The sequence below is a fragment of the Carya illinoinensis genome, chromosome 3 (genome assembly GCF_018687715.1).
Source record: "Carya illinoinensis cultivar Pawnee chromosome 3, C.illinoinensisPawnee_v1, whole genome shotgun sequence".
NCBI classification, from domain to species: Eukaryota; Viridiplantae; Streptophyta; class Magnoliopsida; order Fagales; family Juglandaceae; genus Carya; species Carya illinoinensis.
This window is the reverse complement of record NC_056754.1, coordinates 7795711-7808139: the sequence shown is the minus strand read 5'-3', so window position 1 is coordinate 7808139 and position 12429 is coordinate 7795711. Positions and strand designations below refer to the sequence as shown.

Sequence of the window (12429 nt, the reverse complement as noted above, 5' to 3'; positions counted from 1 at the left end):
TGTCTTTCATGTCCTTGCTTATACTTCACTTGCTTTTTCAGCTTGGCCATATCTTCGAGGTTGCTCCAGGTTCCATTTCCAAAGCAAACCATGTTAGCTACAGATGATGCTGTGGAAAATACAGTATCTGCTCCTGTGCCTTCTGACCCAACTGGTGTAAATACACAAGTCATGATTGAAGAAGATTCCATCACTTCCTCTGTTCAATACTGTTGTGATGGTTGCTCCACTGTTCCTATACTTAGGCGAAGGTGGCATTGTACTATCTGTCCTGATTTTGATCTTTGTGAGGCATGTTATGAAGTGTTAGATGCAGACCGGCTCCCTCCACCACACACTAGAGATCATCCTATGACAGCAATTCCAATTGAAATTGATTCAATTGGAGGAGATGGCAATGAATTTCACTTCACACCAGATGATGTAAGTGATACAAACTTGTTGCCGGCTACAGCAGAAGCTACCATGCAGACTTCTGCCCCATCAATCCATGTCTTGGAGCCCAATGAATCTGGAGAGTTTTCTGCTTCAGTGACTGATCCAGTTTCAATTTCTGCTTCAAAACGGGCTGTAAATTCTTTGCTTCTTTCTGAGCTTCTTGAACAGCTGAAAGGATGGATGGAGACAACCTCTGGGGTTCGGGCGATCCCTGTGATGCAACTCTTTTACAGACTATCATCTGCTGTTGGTGGACCTTTTATAGACAGTTCGAAGCCCAAAAGCCTGGATCTAGAGAAATTAATTAAATGGTTTTTGGATGAGATCAATCTCAACAGGCAATTTAATGCCAGAACCCGCTCTTCTTTTGGGGAAGTTGCAATCCTTGTATTCATGTTCTTCACATTGATGCTCCGAAATTGGCACCAGCCTGGCAGTGATGGTTCCATTCCAAAATCAGCTGGAACTGTAGAAAAACATGACAAGAATGTTATCCAGATTCCACCCTCTGCTTCAGCTGCTGCTCAATCTTCCTTGGATGATCAGGAAAAAGATGATTTTATAACCCAGCTACTTCGAGCTTGTGATTCTCTTAGGCAACAGGGCTTTATCAATTATTTGATGGAAATACTGCAGCAGCTTGTGCATGTTTTTAAGTCCCCTTCTGCTAATTTTGAAACCGCTCATGGTTTGGGCCCTAGTTCTGGATGTGGGTCTTTGTTAACGGTACGGAGAGATCTTCCAGCAGGTAATTTCTCTCCTTTCTTCTCAGATTCATATGCCAAAGCCCATCGGATAGATATCTTTATCGATTACCACAGGCTACTTTTAGAGAATGCTTTCCGGCTTGTATACACCTTAGTGCGGCCAGAAAAACAGGAGAAAACTGGTGAGAAAGAGAAGGTTTACAAGACTTCGTACAGTAAGGATTTGAAGCTGGATGGATTTCAGGATGTTCTCTGCAGTTACATTAACAATCCTCATACAACCTTTGTCAGAAGATATGCAAGGAGGCTCTTCCTGCACCTGTGTGGAAGCAAAACTCACTATTACAGTGTTAGAGACTCTTGGCAGTTCTCTAGTGAAGTGAAGAAACTTTTCAAACGCATAGACAAATCAGGTGGTTTTCAAAATCCTATTTCATATGAGAGAAGTGTTAAGATTGTGAAGTGCCTTTCTACTATGGCGGAAGTAGCTGCTGCACGGCCTAGGAACTGGCAGAAATTCTGCTTGAGGCATGGGGATGTTTTACCCTTCCTGATGAATGGAGTGTTTTATTTTGGAGAGGAGTCAGTTGTTCAGGCTTTAAAACTCTTGAGTTCGGCCTTTTATACGGGAAAGGATATTGGCCACTCTTCACAAAAAACTGAAGCAGGCGACACAGCTATTAGCTCTAACAAATCAGGTACTCAATCTCTGGATTCAAAGAAGAAAAAGAAAGGTGATGATGGAACCGAATCTGGTTCAGAAAAGTCCTATTTAGATATGGAGGCAATGATAGATATCTTCACCGACAAGGGTGGCGATGTTTTGAGGCAATTTATAGATTGTTTTCTGCTGGAGTGGAATTCAAGCTCAGTGCGTGTGGAGGCCAAGTGTGTTCTTTATGGTGCCTGGCATCATGGGAAGCAGTCATTCAAGGAAACCTTGTTAACAACTCTCCTGCAGAAATTCAAATTCCTGCCTATGTATGGGCAGAATATTGTTGAATACACAGAACTTGTCACGTGGTTACTGGGCAAAGTCCCTGATATTAACTCAAAGCAACAAAGTTCTGAACTTGTGGATCGATGCTTGACCCCTGATGTTATTACATGCATCTTCGATACACTTCATTCACAAAACGAGCTATTGGCTAATCATCCAAATTCCCGCATATACAACACTTTAAGTGGTTTAGTGGAATTTGATGGGTACTATCTTGAGAGTGAACCTTGTGTGGCTTGCAGTTCGCCTGAGGTACCTTACAGTAGGATGAAACTAGAAAGTCTGAAATCTGAAACAAAGTTCACTGACAACCGAATCATAGTGAAATGTACAGGGAGTTACACCATTCAGACTGTGACCATGAATGTTCATGATGCTCGAAAGTCTAAATCAGTGAAAGTTTTGAACTTGTACTACAATAATCGGCCTGTGTCTGACTTGTCAGAATTGAAAAATAATCGGTCACTGTGGAAACGTGCAAAGAGTTGTCATCTTGCTTTCAATCAGAATGAGCTAAAGGTGGAGTTCCCCATTCCAATCACTGCTTGCAACTTCATGATTGAGCTGGATTCTTTCTATGAAAATCTACAGGCCCTATCCCTTGAACCATTGCAATGTCCACGGTGCAGTCGACCTGTCACTGACAAGCATGGGATATGTGGCAATTGCCATGAGAATGCATATCAATGTAGGCAATGTCGTAACATCAATTATGAGAATCTGGATTCTTTTTTATGCAATGAGTGTGGGTACAGCAAATATGGCCGATTTGAGTTCAACTTCACAGCAAAACCCAGCTTTACATTTGATAACATGGAGAATGATGATGATATGAAGAGGGGTTTAGCAGCTATAGAATCTGAATCAGAAAATGCTCATAGGAGATATCAGCAACTCTTGGGGTTCAAGAAGCCACTGCTTAAGATCGTATCAAGTATTGGTGAGAATGATATGGACTCACAGCAGAAAGACTCCGTGCAGCAAATGATGGTCTCTTTGCCCGGACCTTCATGTAAGATAAATCGTAAAATTGCTCTTCTTGGTGTCTTGTATGGTGAGAAGTGTAAAGCTGCTTTTGATTCTGTCAGTAAAAGTGTTCAGACACTGCAAGGGTTACGTCGGGTTTTGATGAGTTATTTGCACCAGAAACATTCTGATAATGGAGTCGCTGCTTCAAGATTTGTTGTATCCAGGTCTCCAAATAATTGCTATGGCTGTGCAACTACATTTGTGACTCAGTGCCTTGAATTATTGCAAGTGCTATCAAAGCAGTCGAACTCTAAGAAGCAACTTGTTGCATTTGGCATTTTATCGGAGTTATTTGAAAATAACATTCATCAAGGTCCCAAAACTGCTCGCGTCCAAGCTAGGGCAGTACTTTGTACTTTCTCTGAGGGTGATATAAATGCGGTGACCGAGTTGAACAGCCTTATACAGAAGAAAGTCATGTACTGCCTTGAACACCATCGCTCCATGGACATTGCTCTGGCTACACGCGAAGAGTTGTTATTGCTTTCAGAAGTGTGTTCTCTGGCTGATGAGTTCTGGGAATCGAGGTTACGCATTGTTTTTCAACTGCTATTTTCATCCATTAAATTGGGTGCCAAACATCCTGCCATATCTGAGCATGTTATTCTTCCTTGTCTGAGGATTATATCTCAGGCATGTACTCCTCCAAAACCTGATACAGCAGACAAAGAGCAAGGCCTTGGAAAATCTGCTGCTGCTTCGCAGACAAAGGATGAAAGTAACCCTAATGTCTCTGGGTCGTCTAGTGGTGTTTTGAGTGGGAGCAAATCTCAGGCAGAGTCATTGGAGAAGAACTGGGATGCTTCCCATAAGACTCAGGATATTCAATTATTGAGCTATTCTGAGTGGGAGAAGGGAGCATCTTATCTCGATTTTGTTAGAAGGCAGTACAAGGTGTCTCAGGCAGTTAAGGGTGCAGGTCAAAAGTCTCGGCCCCAGAAACATGATTACCTAGCGCTTAAATATGTGCTAAGGTGGAAGCGGCGTGCTTGCAAGATAGCTAAGAGTGACTTATCGGCATTTGAACTTGGGTCTTGGGTGACAGAACTTGTTCTGAGTGCTTGCTCGCAGTCAATAAGGTCAGAAATGTGCATGCTGATAAGTTTACTGTGTGCCCAGAGTGCATCAAGACGATTTCGGTTGTTGAACTTACTAGTGTCTTTGTTACCGGAAACACTATCTTCTGGTGAAAGTGCAGCTGAATATTTCGAGTTGCTCTTCAAGATGATAGAGTCAGAAGATTCTCGTCTCTTTTTGACTGTTCGGGGATGTCTAAGTACAATTTGTAAATTAATTACCCAAGAAGTGAGTAATATTGACTCTCTGGAAAGGAGCCTGCATATTGATATTTCGCAGGGATTTATCCTGCACAAGCTTATAGAGCTCCTTGGAAAATTTTTAGAGGTTCCCAATGTTAGATCCAGGTATGACATCTTTCATATTATTTCGTTTTCTTGTGAGCTCGTTTATTTTCTCGTATGTAATACCATTTGATCTTGTGCCAGATTCATGAAAGACAATCTGCTCTCCGAAATCCTTGAAGCTCTTATCGTCATCCGTGGCTTGATAGTGCAAAAGACAAAGTTGATTAGTGATTGCAACAGGCTTCTAAAAGATCTTCTAGATAGCCTTCTGCTCGAGAGCAGTGAAAATAAGCGACAATTTATCCGGGCCTGTATCTGTGGTTTGCAAATCCATGGAGAGGAGCGTAAAGGACGAACTTCTCTGGTATGAAAAAGTTTTGTTTGAAGATTTTAATCTATTTGAACTTAATTTTGAGATTCTTTTGCATCTTGAATTGATTCAGATAAAAATCTTATTGGATGAGAAACTTATAATTCTATAGATTTTACAACTTTAATATGCTGCACTTCTGTTTTATTGTTATTCTTGATTTTTTTTTCTCAATATGTAGCTTAAGTTTGTATCATGTTGATGCAATTGCCCATTTGAAGATTATTTCAACCTGCATGTGCAGTTTATCTTAGAGCAGCTCTGCAATCTAATCTGCCCAACAAAACCAGAGCCCACCTATCTGTTGGTTCTTAACAAGGCACACACTCAAGAAGAATTCATCAGAGGATCAATGACAAAGAATCCTTATTCCAGTTCCGAGATTGGCCCATTGATGCGTGATGTTAAGAATAAAATTTGCCACCAGTTGGATCTGCTTGGTCTTCTCGAAGATGATTATGGCATGGAGTTACTAGTTGCTGGGAATATCATCTCTCTTGATTTGAGCATTGCTCAAGTTTACGAGCTAGTATGGAGAAAGTCAAACCAATCTTCAAGCACTTTGGCTAATACTACCTTGTTATCCCCTAGTACTGTTACTTCAGCCAGGGATTGTCCACCTATGAATGTGACGTACCGTCTTCAGGTGTGTTGATACTACTTTTTTTTTTTTTTTTGATAAGTAGTAATCTTTATTGAATATGAAGAAACTAGGCAATGCCCAACTACACAGGAAGTATACAAAGTGAGACACCTAGTTACATTCTAGTGGGCTATAAAGAAAATAGAAAGTGAGACACCTAGTTACGTTCTTAGGAAATAGCTTTGAAAATGGTGTGTTCCCACTTAACTGAAGAACTTCTTTTATACCTTTTATCTGTGTTGTTGGCTGCATATGATTCCTGCTCATGGAGATCTATTTTGGGATCCATCCAATGCATTTGTTATTCACACCTGCCCTTTCTGCTCTGTATAACGATGGCCATGCTCTGATTTTGAGAGACAGTGACTAAATTTATTGCTGAAGGATTGTGTACGAGGATGGTGGATGTTAGGTGTTTTGTTCATTTTGTCTAAGGTTTAGATAAAATCATGGTGGTGAGTATAGATTTTTGGCTTCTTGTGAGAGGCGTTCAACATTTTTATCTGGTGGTATTTTTGGCAGGGATTAGATGGCGAAGCAACTGAGCCTATGATTAAGGAGCTGGAGGAAGATAGAGAGGAGTCACAAGATCCGGAGGTTGAGTTTGCCATAGCAGGTGCAGTTTGCAAATTTGGTGGGCTTGAAATTATTTTGGACATGATCAAGGTGCGTGGGATACACTTCTTTACTGTCTAAGAAGCTGTCTAAGAAGCCCAAGTTGAATTGATTTATATTCTTCATACTGCCCTTAGTGTTAATTCAAAACTGTCACCAGGCCTTTTTATTTGGGAACACACTGTAATTTGTTTACAGAAGAAATAGAAATGGCTGGAGACTTTGCAGTAAATTATCAAATTATACTGTTTAGTAACATAAAATAGGCGAGTTTCTTGTTTCGATTTCTGATAGTTTGAAAATATTTTCATTTAGTGGCTGAAACAATATTGTCGGGTGAAAAATACAGCAGGAAAATGTGGAACTTAAGAGAAGGATCAAAGGTGCTTGGACATAGTATAAGCAATTAAATTCTATAAGTTAAATTAGTTATCTATGAAATTAAATGTCAATTGACATTGTATCACAAAGTTTAAACCGGATAGAATAAACCTTTTGCAATTTTATTTAATGAATTCGGATTACTTTTAAGGAAAAAAAAAGTCTAAACAAGCCATATTGTACGATTTGTGAATTCTTTTCTCACTAAGGTTATTTTTCTTATTTGTAAATAGAAACTAGAGGTGAATGTTATAGTCGGTATTATCTTAAATGACACAGAAGGTTATGTACAAAAACAGAATTTTGTCACACTCGTTGGAGTATTTTCTGTCCCAAATTCACAAAATGAAGAGGAGAAATAGATGTGAATATCTTTAATCTGTAAACAGAAATTAGATGTGAAAAATTCTATTTTTGTAACTCTTAAGATATGCACTTTCCTATCTTGTTGCAAAGTATTTGGTTCCACTGTATGGAAGGTGCATATTTACATAAGATCTACTATGAATAAAGACTCAATACTCACTACCAAGAAAGTAATAAAAACCAATCCACATATTCAGAAGATTGGTTTATTTATTTATTCAGTACTCTTTGAATTGATTCTGCATTTGGACATAATTTCTTAAAATTTTTAATTCAATTGGTTGAATTTGATTTATAAATTAAGTATGAATATCTGAATCCATATTTCTGTATTCTATGTCAGACAGAAACTAAATTTCAAAAATTTTAGGAATTTGTCATTTCCAAGCTTATGCATTATTGCCATGTTGTGAACAATTTTTTTAGATGAGTAATGATATTGAATTTTATTAAAAGCACAAGTACACTGGAAGTATATATGGGAGAGCACCTATCTAAGAAGGGGAAAGAGAACAAGAGTTTCGAACATCTATGAAAGAAGAAAATCTAGTAGTGTTATGGGTGGTTGACCATTCATACAAAAGATTTAAGCAAGAAAATTTTCAGCTCCAGTAGCTTTCTCTCCCGGTCTACCTAATTTCAGGCATTATGTTCGTTCCAAATATACTCAAGCACACCAGAGTCATCTTCAATAAATAATTTCCTCCCAATCTACCTCCCCAAACTGCCAATAGCTTCACCACCCTTTGGGCACCCACTCAATCTCTAGGAGGTGAAAAATCGAAGCCCACAAAGCCCTAGCTACATCACAATGAAGCAAAGGATGACTGATTGTTTCCCACTCCTTGCATATGGATAACCAATCTATGACCATTAGATTGTCCATAGGATCTTATGATGTAACTCCCCAATGGAATGCTCAAATCACATGGTTTATACTCTAAAAGGACTAGTCAATGATACAATTGAAGCACCACCTACCCTTATTCCTTATCATATAGGGTATCACAATCTCCCCCCTTTAAATTCCCGACGTCCTCGTGGGGCTAGTCCATCGTAAGTGGCACGACTCAAGTCCCACATTTTTAGTTGGGATAGGCTCCGATACCATTTGTAACACTCCGATGGAATGCTCAAACCACATAACTTATACTCCAAAAGGACTAGTCAATGATACAATTGGAACCCCATTGGAACTCTATAAAGAGCAAGAACTTCTCCTTCCCAAGCAATATGGGATCCCATACATTACCTATCTTATTCCTTATCATATGGGATATCACATACCATGGGCTTTCATATTTGTTACTGAATTTAGCATATTTGTACGTGATTGTATAAACTTGCTCAGTTTTTCCTTTTAACCTGATCATGTTGTATTACAAAAATAGTATAAGTATTTTTCCTTAAGTAATGATAGAGAAAACTTTTTTTTCTTTTATGAATGGAGGGCATTTTTTTTTTTAAATTCTATGACTATTTTAAAACTTATTTTACAAAAATTCCGTCCATTTAATACAAAAACTTGTTGAAAGGTTTTATCTTTATCATTTTCGTTTTTCTTCACATTTGCTCCCCTTCAGTTGTTTTTAACCTATCTTACTTTTATTAAAATGTGCAGCGTTTGCGAGATGATTTTAAGTCCAACCAAGAGCAGTTGGTTGCAGTTCTTAATCTCCTCATGTATTGTTGCAAAATAAGAGAGAACAGACGTGCTGCGTTGAGACTAGGAGCTTTAGGTCTACTTCTTGAAACAGCAAGGCGAGCCTTCTCTGTGGATGCCATGGAGCCAGCTGAAGGCATTCTGTTAATTGTGGAAAGTCTGACGCTGGAAGCAAATGAGAGTGACAACATTAGCATTACACAGAGTGCTCTTACTGTTACCAGTGAAGAAACCGGCACAGGCGAACAGGCCAAGAAAATAGTTCTCATGTTCCTGGAAAGGCTGTCACATCCTTTGGGCCTTAAGAAATCAAATAAACAGCAGAGGAACACTGAAATGGTTGCGCGAATTCTGCCCTATTTGACATATGGTGAACCTGCTGCAATGGAAGCACTGATCCAGCATTTTAGCCCTTACTTGCAAGACTGGGGTGAATTTGATCGGTTGCAGAAACAACACCAAGACAATCCTAAAGATGAGAGCCTTGCTCAGCAAGCTGCGAAGCAGAGGTTCACTCTGGAAAATTTTGTGAGGGTTTCGGAGTCGCTTAAGACTAGTTCTTGCGGAGAGAGACTAAAGGACATTATCCTAGAGAAGGGTATTACTGGTGGTGCCGTTAGTCATCTGACCAATAATTTTGCAATGCCCTTTAAATCCAGTACAGAATGGGCAGTGGGTTTAAAACTGCCTTCTGTACCACTTATACTGTCTATGTTAAGGGGCTTGTCAATGGGGCATTCGGCCACCCAAAGGTGCATAGATGAGGGTGGAATCTTACCACTGCTTCATGCTTTGGAAGGAGTCTCTGGAGAAAATGAAATTGGGGCGAGGGCAGAAAATTTGTTAGACACACTATCTAATAAGGAGGGGAAAGGAGATGGGTTCTTGGAGGAGAAGGTGCGCAGGTTGCGTAATGCAAGGAGGGATGAAATGAGGCGTCTAGCTTTAATGAAGAGAGAGAAGTTGCTTCAGGTAATTACTCCATTGGACCAACTGCATAACTTCTGCTTCTATATCTGTCAGAATTTGCTAAATTGGGGCTGGTGATAATTGTGGCTTTTTTAATTTCATTTCCAAGATAAGGAATAGCAAGTATTACAAAATTTTTCTCGTTGTGGCTTGTGATAATGTCAGATAAAACAAGGTTATAGGCATGACCTATCCTGGGTGCTTTATTTTTGTTGTAAACTGTTTTTGAAATTTAAGTTTTTTATCTCAAATTGTTCTCTGATTCATATTTGTACTTTCTAGAAGCTTTACTTGGAAGTTTATGGTCTCAATTGTTGTAAGTACCTCTCTCTCGGGATTCTAGGACTCTCCTCTCTACCAGGAGCGTTCCTTGTATTATCGAAGGCTGTTCTCCTTTCCCTTTTTATTTCGCCTTCCACTGTTTCCGTAGTATCTAGCCATTTGAAGCCATGAACAAAATATAATGCATCATAGTACATTCTGAATCCTCTTCACTGAATTTAAAAAAAAAAAAAAAAAGGCTAGTACATTTTGAATATTGATGCAAGGAAACGAAGTAATAATGGTGGAAACTGATTTCCTTGCTGGTAATTGGAACAGGGGCTTGGAATGCGACAAGAACTAGCTTCACATGGTGGTGAGCGAATTGTTGTTACTCAGCCAATCCTTGAAGGTTTGGAAGATGTGGAGGAGGAGGAAGATGGGTTGGCATGCATGGTGTGCCGAGAGGGTTACAGTTTGAGGCCTGCTGACTTGATGGGTGTTTACTCTTACAGCAAGCGGGTGAACCTAGGTGTTGGCCCTTCAGGAAGTACACGTGGAGAGTATGTTTATACGACTGTGAGTTACTTTAATATCATTCATTTCCAATGCCATCAAGAGGCCAAAAGAGCAGATGCTGCTCTGAAGAATCCAAAGAAAGAGTGGGAAGGTGCAACCCTCAGAAACAATGAATCTCTTTGCAATTCCTTATTCCCCGTGAGAGGTCCTTCTGTTCCTCTACCACAGTATATTCGTTATGTTGACCAGTTCTGGGACAATCTCAATGCTCTTGGACGTGCTGATGGAAGCAAGCTCCGACTATTGACGTACGACATTGTTCTGGTACATGTCTATACTCTGCTTGTCTTGTGACCTTTTTCCCTTCCCTATATTTTTTTATGTTGATATTCATTATCAACTGAAACCTATCTAAAAATATTTTTATGTTGATAGTGTTTGGAATGATCATATCTAGGATTTGTCATGATATATATATTAAGGCCGAAATGATGTTTTGAATATTACTTTCTTGTTTTGGATTGTAAATAATGTCTCGAGAAGATGTCATTGAGAACTTTATATATACATATACGTATATACATTTGTCTATTTGTGGTAAGTCGTATCTTTCTGAATGGGCTATGTATTACTCTCCCATCTAGGTACTAATGTGGGTCAGTCCTTTCTAAATTGTGATTTTGTTCTCTAACTTGAATTTTCATACTGTAAATATGTCTCACATTTGGTTTTCACGTCTTATCCTGAATGTTCAATTGTAGATGCTAGCTCGATTTGCTACAGGGGCGTCATTTAGTGCTGAATGCAGAGGTGGTGGAAGGGAAAGCAACTCAAGATTTCTTCCTTTCATGATCCAAATGGCTCGTCACCTTCTTGATCAGGGAAGCCCCTCTCAGCGTCGCACCATTGCCAAGGCTGTCTCAGCATATTTAACCTCTTCCACAACAGATTCCCGGCCCTCCACTCCATCTGGAACACAGGCTTCTGTGGGGGCTGAAGAAACTGTCCAATTTATGATGGTGAATTCACTTCTGTCAGAGTCGTATGAATCCTGGTTACAGCACCGATGCGCCTTCTTGCAGCGTGGAATTTATCATGCATACATGCAGCACACTCACACTCAGGGCCGGTCGGCAGCTCGTGGATCAGCAGCCATAGTCAGAACAGAACCAGGAAACACTGGGGGAAGCCCTAGCACTGAATCAGAGAGCGCCAATGAACTGTTATCTATTGTCCGATCAATGCTTGTCTATACTGGTTTGATTGAACAGCTGCAGCATTTCTTTAAAGTAAAAAAATCTGCAAATTTGGCGTCTGTCAGAGCAGAAGGAACATCTGCCGTCTCGGAAGGGGAAGATGAGAGTGGAAGGCTGGAAGACTGGGAGGTGATGATGAAGGGGAGATTATCTAATGTGAAGGAGATGGTAGGGTTTTCTAAAGAGTTGCTCACATGGCTGGATGACATGAATTCCGCCACTGATCTGCAGGAGGCCTTTGACATCATCGGTGTTTTACCCGATGTTTTATCTGGAGGGATCACGCGGTGTGAGGACTTTGTCCATGCTGCCATTAGTGCGGGGAAAAGCTGAAACCCAGACTGATTCGAGGGGCATTTAAAGTCTTCTAAAGCAAAATCCGAGTCACAAACTCCCTGCAACCATACGAATACACACAAAATATGCCTGTTATATCCCCCCATTGAGTGTAAGGGGTGAGAAAACTGTGTGGTTTTAGTCTCTGCAGACATATATTGCTCCTTGTTAATGAAAAAATGGAACTTGTTTTTCCCCTAAAAGTAACTGTCATTTCATTATTTTTCTGGTTTCCATTAAGCTTTCAGATTCCAAGAACTTAAGAGTATCGTGTAATCACCAAAATAAAATACTAAAAAATATTAAAAGACGCGACTTAATCAGAACACGTTTTCATTTCATGAATATCAAAACCTGCTGGAATCAATGTACATCAAGATCCGAAACCAAAATGGTTTTTACTTTTAAGGCCCATTGGGCTGGGAATATATTAGATGTTGAATATTGACAAACCCAACTTGCTAAAGTTTGTTTTGTCTTTGTCCTGAAGCTTAATATTAAGGTTTTTAATA

General features: G+C 39.7%; 1 protein-coding gene across 2 annotated transcripts in view; it reads left to right on the top strand.

The window, feature by feature from the left end:
- LOC122303003 (auxin transport protein BIG) overlaps positions 1–12120 on the top strand; it is a 33663-nt gene extending 21543 nt beyond the window's left edge. Inside the window, exons 8-14 of one of the 2 annotated variants that reach the window (XM_043114529.1) lie at positions 42–4598; positions 4680–4902; positions 5153–5554; positions 6074–6217; positions 8535–9548; positions 10146–10649; positions 11087–12120. In XM_043114529.1, coding sequence (XP_042970463.1) covers positions 42–4598; positions 4680–4902; positions 5153–5554; positions 6074–6217; positions 8535–9548; positions 10146–10649; positions 11087–11914 — 7672 coding nt within the window. In that variant the 3' untranslated portion in view covers positions 11915–12120. Of the gene's footprint in view, positions 1–41; positions 4599–4679; positions 4903–5089; positions 5555–6073; positions 6218–8534; positions 9549–10145; positions 10650–11086 lie in introns of those variants that run through there. The other variant, XM_043114530.1, reaches the window with a different exon arrangement.
- Positions 12121–12429: the final 309 nt, after the last annotated feature.